The sequence below is a fragment of the Caenorhabditis briggsae genome (assembly GCF_000004555.2).
Source record: "Caenorhabditis briggsae complete genome, chrIII, whole genome shotgun sequence".
NCBI lineage: Eukaryota > Metazoa > Nematoda > Chromadorea > Rhabditida > Rhabditidae > Caenorhabditis > Caenorhabditis briggsae.
The window spans coordinates 13,397,962-13,405,440 of record NC_013490.2 but is presented as its reverse complement, the minus strand read 5'-3'; the positions used below and the strand labels follow the sequence as shown (position 1 = coordinate 13,405,440).

Sequence of the window (7,479 nt, the reverse complement as noted above, 5' to 3'; positions counted from 1 at the left end):
GATCTTTTCTGTCTTTTTTCACTCTAAAATCACTGATAATGCAAGCTCGCCCCACTGAGAATGTGTCTGAAAAATTTGCGCGAAATTCAAAATTTCTTGTATTTTTTTTTCGATTTTTCACTCTTGAAATGTACATTTTTCTATATTTCTCTGTCCTGTTTCTCAATTCGAAGAATTCCTCCCATTTTTTTGAGACCCCGGAAATTCCGGGAAAAAAAAACTCCTGACCGCATCCAAATGTGCTAAAAAACCATGCGGCAAAACCGTGCCAGGGTTGCAATTTAGGCTCCGCCCCGACTCCGCCCACTTTTCTCCGGAGTTTTTTTTCCCCGGATTTTCCGGGGTCTCATTTTTGTCCCGAAATCACAGCAAATGTGCTCCATTGATACCTGAAAATTGGCGCTAAATTCAAATTTTTCTTGTTTTTTTTCGAGTTTTGAGCTCTTGAAATGTACTTGTTCTGCTTTTTTCTTCAATTTTTCGAAATAATTTAAGCTCCGCCCATTTTCAGCATCCCAAAAATGCCAAAAACTGTCAAACTCTCATCCCGTCCCGCGTTCGGCCGACGAATTCCAGATGCTACGTCATCAGACACTCCGCGTGTCTGCGTCTCCACCTATCTCCTTGATCCCTCGTCGGACACCCGGTCGGGCTCTTTGTGCATCCTAAAAGCTGAAAAAAACCAGGACCTGGTGCTGGAAAACGAAATCAGCACGTCGGCAGGCGTTTTTCGCTTCGACTTTCGGAATCCGTCGACCGTGGTGGCCGCGTTGACCAACGGATCGCTTGTCGTGCAAAAAATCGAGGGTTAGTCGGCGAAAAAGCGGGAAAATTGACCCAAAATCGCCCGAAAAAATGAGAAATTCGAAAATGTGCAACATGTCGTGAGATCCGGCGCATTGACACCATGACGCAAAAATGCACAATTGTTGAAAAACGGGCTAGAAAAAGCGATTTTCGGTCAGTAAAAGGGGTTTTGAGCTAAGAAACGAACGAAAAAAAGGAAAAAAAAAATCAAAAAATTAGATTTTACAGAGCCAACATCATCGGAAACGACGCCAGTCTCGTCGGATATGCTTCTAGATTTGGGTCTTTCCGATTCGTCGCTAACAATCACGACAGATAATAAAGTGGGTGTGGCCTAGCTTTAATTTTGTTTTTAGACGATTTTTCTAACCGAAAATCGCTTTTTCTGGCCCAATTTCGAAAAATTGTGCATTTTCGCGTCGTGGTGTCAATGCACCATATCTTACGACAAATGCAGATTTTCGAAAATTTAATTTTTTCGGGAGTCCCACGGAAATGAACTTTTCGGAAATGAACTCAGTCGAAAATGAACTCGCCACAGAAATGAACTCGGCGGAAATGAACTTGCCGAAAATGAACTCGCCAAAGATGAACTCGCCCGAATATGAACTCGCCAAAAACGAACTTGCCCGAAAATGAACTCGCCCAATATGAACTCGCCCGAAAATGAACTCGTTCGTGGTGGGGAAAAATCTTCGTTTTCGTTCGTTTTTCAAACTTTTTCTTCATTATTTGTCTATACATAAATGACTTAAATAAAAAAATCGAATATTTTTCAGCCTACGGGCGTAATGCTTTCAATTATGGCGGCCACGAATGAGTTCATTTTCGGGCGAGTTCATATTCGGGCGAGTTCATATTGGGCGAGTTCATTTTCGGGCAAGTTCATTTTTCGCTAGTTCATTTTTGGCGAGTTCATTTTCGGCAAATTCATTTCCGCCGAGTTCATTTCTGTGGCGAGTTCATTTTCGGGCGAGTTCATTTTCGGCGAGTTCATTTCCGTGGGACTCCCATTTTTTCGGGTCAACAATGTTGAATTTTCGGTCAATTTTCTCGATTTTTCACTGTTTTCAGGGCCACGCCTACTTGGTAGACCTGAATACGTCGCTGATCGTTGCCACGTGGCTTGCCCATTCGCTACCGTATGTCCCGGGCGAGGGATGTGAAGTTTGGTCGTGTTCGGTGACGCCAGATGCACAAACTGTAGTCACCGGCGGAGAAGATGGGTCGATGAAGTTAGTCTGGTGAATCCAATTTTAGATGGTGGCCGAGTTTTGGGTTTATAGGACACTAATGAAAAAATTCAAAAATTTGCGATTTTTCAGTCAACAATTATTTAAAATGTGAATTTCAGTTATTCTAAGCCAAAACTGGTAGTTTTCAAACGAAATTTCGCTGAAAAATGGCAGATTTCGAGTGGTGGCCGAGTTCTTGGAGATTTCTAGGCCATCAGAAAAATCATCAAAAAATTAGAGAAAAACGACGAATTTTGAGCTATTTTACCCTGAAAAACGGTTTATTTTAGTCAAAAATTTATGGGAATTGAAAAAAAAAACTCGAAAATAACAACATTTCGGTGGTGGCCGAGTTTTGGGATTTCTAGGCCACCAAATTTTTTTGTGACTTTTCGGTCGAGAATCACTTTCTAAGCAAAAATATGTCATTATTAGACGGAAAATCGCTTGAAAATTGCATATTTTCGTTGGTGGCCGAGTTTTGGGTTTCTAGACCGCCACATTTTTTTCGAATTTATGCGATTTTAAGACCAAAAATTTTATTTTTTTTCTAAGCCAAAATCAGTGGTTTTTAGACGAAAAATCGTTGATGGCCGAGTTTTTGGATTTCTAGGCCATCAATTTTTTTTTCGAAATTTTCCAATTTTCGGCCGAAAAACACGAATTTCAGCCATTTTCAGTCAAAATGTGTCGTTTTTAAACAGAAAATAGCTTGAAAACACCAAAAATTTCAATTTTTCAGGTTATGGGACGCGCGAAGCAAAACCCAAATCTCCCAATCGAAAATCTTCGGCGCCGGCGTCGTTTTTGTGGATTTTCCCGCCGAAAATCGCGCGGAAAATCAAATCTACACCGGATCCTACGACGAGAATTTGCGCGTTTTCGATCGTCGAAACCTGAAAACCGTGTTAAAAGAGAAGAAGGCAAGTGCGCTCCTTTGAGAATTTTTGAGTTTTCCGGACGCTATCATTGCCACGTGGCGCTTCTAGAATGTGCCACGTGGCTGCTGATTCAACGATTATCCAATAGAAATTAGGTCACTGACAGGTGCGAAATGGCTTTATCTTACCGTCCATCGCGTTTACAGGGCCTCACATGGAAGAGAAAAAATTAAGAATTTGGATTTCTAGGCCACCCAACTTTTTTTCTAGGTCAAGTTATTTGCAGCTCCCCGGCGGCGTTTGGAACATTGAACAAGACGACAAGGAGCAGCAGCTGTGTGTGTCTTGTATGTACGGTGGCTACAGTATTCTGAATTCAGAATCGCTCGACGTTGTCTACGAGAATCGAGACGTCGGAAAGAATTTGTTGTATGGAGCGACGAGGATTTCCCGAAATTCGACGATTTTCTGTACTTTTAACGATTATTTAGTGGTTCTGGACGAGTTTTGATTATTGATTTTTTGTTAATTTTTTTGATTTTTTTTCTTTTTTGATTTTTTTTCAAAAAATTTCTGCAAATTCCGTTGAAAATTCGTTTCCTTGGCGAGACCCAATCGACAAGTTTGTGGTGTGCGCCTTTAATTTTGCAGGGGTTACTGTAATTTTTCAAAATTTTCTCGATTGTGCATTTTTTTTGCGATTTTTAACCCCCAAATTCGCTGTTTGGGGTCAAAAAAAAGACGATTTTTTCTTTGAAAATTTCTGCTAATACAGACAAAAACGCGGAATTTTTGGGTGCGAAAAAAAGGGGAAATTTCTGGAAAGCTCTCAAAAATATCACAAGAAAAGACACAAAGACTAGGAAAAAATGCAAAAAAAATTATACAAAAAATCACATGGATTTTCAGCTAAAACGCTGAAATTGGGGGTCAAAATAATACAAAAAAAACGCGGGAAGTTCAAATTTTTCACAGCTAGAACGCTGAAAATTGTGATATTTGGGTCAAAATAATACAAAAACAATTGAAATTTTCGGAAAAAATGTAAAAAATCAATAAATTATCCGGAAAACGTTTTGGCGATTTCCACCAGTGCACTATAGGTTCCGGTGGTGAACCCGACGATCGCAAAGCCTAAAAGTAGGATATTCTTGGCCCACAAACCACTTGTCAGCTCGTTTTTTGCATAGGATGTCTGAAAATTGGAAATTTTAGAGTTTTTGCCACAAAAATTAGGCTCCGCCCATTTTTTTCAGGGTCAAATTTGACTTTAAATAACATTTTTCAGCGATTTCCTACCGAAAAATCGCAAATTTCGACAAAAAAAAATCGATGGCCTAGAAACCCAAAACTCGGCCACCACCTTAATTTCGCTATTTTTGGAATTTTAGGCTATTTTTCGTCTGAAAACGATCGATTCTGGCTGAAAATTACTAATATTAATGTTTTTGACCGAAAATTCGGAAAACTTCGACAAAAAAATCGATGGCCTAGAAATCCAAAAACTCGGCCACCACCAAAAATAGCTATTTTTAAGCGATTTTTTCGGCTGAAAACCACTGATCTTAGTTTAAAACGCTCGAATTTCACTTTCATTGTGATTTTCGACCAAAAAATCGCAAAATTTCGAAAAAAAAATCGATGGCCTAGAAATCGCAAAACTCGGCCACCACTGAACACTTTCTATTTTCAAGCGATTTTATGCTTATTTTGGCTTTTTTGAGCATTTTTGCTCCAAAATTGCTGGTGGCCTAGAAAACCAAAACTCGGCCATGCCGATTTCTTACCAGTAGCTCAATAATCGGTGGGAATAAAAGAGCCATGGATGCTCCGGAGAATGCACCAATCAGCGAGATGAACAGGGCCAAGTGGGGAATCAATTCGGCGATTGCACCTGGAAAAATTGAAGTGGTGGCCTAGAAATTTCGAAATTTGGAAAACTCGGCCGCGTTCAAATTTTGCTTAAAACTTATCAAAAATGATCAAAAATGGTTGGGAATCGATTTTTTGGCATTTCTAGGCCATGGCCTAGGTTTCCAAAAACTCGGCCAGCATGTATTTTAGGCGGTTTTCAACCGTTTTTGGGTCAAAAAACGTCATTTTTTCGGATTTTTTTCGTGGCCTAGCTTCTCAAAACTTCGGCCAGCAACTTACAGGTCAACAAAACGCCGGTATACCGCGCGAAGTAGATGTAAAACGTCTGCTTATCAGCTGAAATTTTCCGGGTAATCCATTTTTCGATGCGCTCCATTGGAACGTAGAATTGCAGAGGGTAGGAGATCATAATGCACGCCACGAACATCAATTTTATCGTTTGGTAGAATCTGGAATAGAATTTTGGGGGATTTTGAAAAAAAAATTTTTGGGAAAAAAAAAATTTTTTTGAAAATTTTCAAAAAAAATGTGAAAAATTTTTTAGGTCGTTTTGGTCATAATTTTTTGAATAACAAGATTTTTTTTCGAAAAAATTTTTTTTCAATTTTTTGAATTTTTCAAAAAAATTTTTTTTTTCAAATTTTCAAATTTCCCGGTCCCTCAAATTTTCTATTTCCCTCAAATTGTATGTTTATTCCATTCATCTTTTCCTCTTCCCAATCATTGTTCATAGTTCAAACAGCCAAAAGTTTATCTCTCTGCTTCTCTGCGTCTCTTATCTCTCTCTAAAATGTTTCTCTGCGTCTCTCACTTTCTCTCTATCTCTAACTTACGGTGTCATTGGCAAATTGAGTGTCGCAGTGTCTTTGACATCATTTCCAAGTGATAGGTATCTGAAAAAAATTCGAAAATTCGAAAAAAAAAATTAGGCCCCGCCCCTTTTTTCAAGCTGAAAATTGCTTAATTATTGACTGAAAATGGCTGAAATTTCGATAAATTTTGGCCTAGAATCAAATTCTCCGTGATTTTTGACCCGAAAATCGCGAAATTTCCAAGTTTTTTGTTGGTGGCCTAGAAATCCCAAAATTCGGCCACCGCCAAAAATTTGCCATTTTTTAGCAAATTTTCGTTTCAAATCGACCGATTTTAAGTTAAAACGGCTGAAATTTACGTTCTCCGTAATTTTTGGCCCAAAAATCGCAAAGAATTCAAAAAAACATTTGGTGGCCTAGAAACCCAAAACTCGGCCACCACCAGAAATACTGAATTTTCATGTTATTTTCCGTTTGAAAAACGACAAAATTTGACTGAAAACGTCCCAGATTCACTTTTCCCACGATTTCGGACCGAAAAAACGCGAAATCTCGAAGTTTTCTATTGGTGGCCTAGAAATCCAAAACTCGGCCACCATCTAAAATTGTGCTTTTCCATTGATTTTTCACCTAAAAACCTTAGGTTTTGCATGGAAATGAATGAAATTCACTTTCTTTCTGATTTTCGACTAAAAATCGCAAAATTTCAAGAAAAAGGTTTAGTGGCCTAGAAATCCAAAAACTCGGCCATCACTCAAAATTTGCCATTTTTCAGCGATTTTTCGTCTGAAAACGACCGATTTCAGCTTGGAATGACTGAAATTCACATTTTAAATAATTGTTGACTGAAAAATCGCGAAATTTCGAATTTTTTCATTAGTGGCCTATAAACCCAAAACTCGGCCACCATCTAAAATTGTGATTTTCCAGCGATTTTTCACCTAAAAACCATAGATTTTGCCTGGAAATGAATAAATTCACATCTTAAATAATTTTCGACCGAAAAATCGGCGAAATTTCGAAGGTTTTCACTGGTGGCCTAGAAACCCAAAACTCGGCCACCGCTGAAAATGCGTTATTTTCAAGCGAAAACGCCCGATTTTAGCTCAAAATTCACGAATTTTCAATTTTTCCCCCTCTGCTGGCCTAGAAATCCCAGAACTCGGCCACGGCCACCGCCTACAGTACCCATAGAATCCGGTGACACTGAAAATGGCCAGAACAACGAGGCACGACGAATTGAGCACACCATTCCAGGCGATGAAACTATGCGGCGACTGCATTCGATTCTCGATTGGCATGATCTGCAGGTTACTGTAGGATTACTGTAGTCTCAATGGAGCGCACTTACCACAGCAACACCTTCAAACGCGAACATTACGGTACCGAAGAATAGCGGGAGATCCGTGGCTTTTCCGAACCATGGAAGTGAATCGATTGGGCGGAGATCTGGAAATTTGAATTTTGAAAATTTGAATTCTCAGGGTCAGAATGTGCGCCCCATTGATAAATCCTTGAAAATCACTTAAAACGGCTCATGTTAGGTGGAATTTGGCGGCAAAAAAGATGATAGGGTTGTAAATGTGCTCTATTGAGAAAAATCCCGAAATTTCAAATTTTGGGTCAGGAAATGCGCTCTATTGTCAATTCAAAACAATCGCGCGGATGAACGCACACACAAAGAAGTAAACAACCTGTCGAGACGCTCCGCCCCTTTTTGAGGCGCGGTTTTGTGGGCGTGCAAAGGCGCCGAACAGTTTTTTCATGGTTTTTTATTCAAGCCATTTTTTGGTAATTTTTCACCAAATTTCGTTGGAATTTGAAGACAATTTGGCTATTTTGTGAAGGAATATATACTGTTGATTGAAT

At 39.3% G+C, this 7,479-nt stretch overlaps 2 protein-coding genes across 2 annotated transcripts in view; one reads left to right on the top strand and one right to left on the bottom strand.

The window, feature by feature from the left end:
* Window positions 1-521: 521 nt before the first annotated feature.
* CBG24288 lies at window positions 522-3,434 on the top strand (the record flags this gene model as incomplete). Its single annotated transcript, XM_045244607.1, has 5 exons — window positions 522-807; window positions 1,036-1,130; window positions 1,882-2,042; window positions 2,785-2,965; window positions 3,210-3,434. The coding sequence occupies 5 exons, from the start codon at window positions 522-524 to the stop codon at window positions 3,432-3,434; spliced, it is 948 nt and encodes a 315-aa protein (XP_045091294.1).
* A 549-nt stretch (window positions 3,435-3,983) lies between these two features.
* Window positions 3,984-7,479, bottom strand: part of CBG24287 — a gene marked incomplete at both ends in the record, with an annotated part of 5,994 nt that continues 2,498 nt past the window's right edge. The window contains 6 exons of the mRNA XM_002642965.1: window positions 3,984-4,118; window positions 4,711-4,817; window positions 5,078-5,247; window positions 5,632-5,691; window positions 6,799-6,914; window positions 6,962-7,059. Coding sequence (XP_002643011.1) covers window positions 3,984-4,118; window positions 4,711-4,817; window positions 5,078-5,247; window positions 5,632-5,691; window positions 6,799-6,914; window positions 6,962-7,059 — 686 coding nt within the window. The remainder of the gene's footprint in view (window positions 4,119-4,710; window positions 4,818-5,077; window positions 5,248-5,631; window positions 5,692-6,798; window positions 6,915-6,961; window positions 7,060-7,479) is intronic.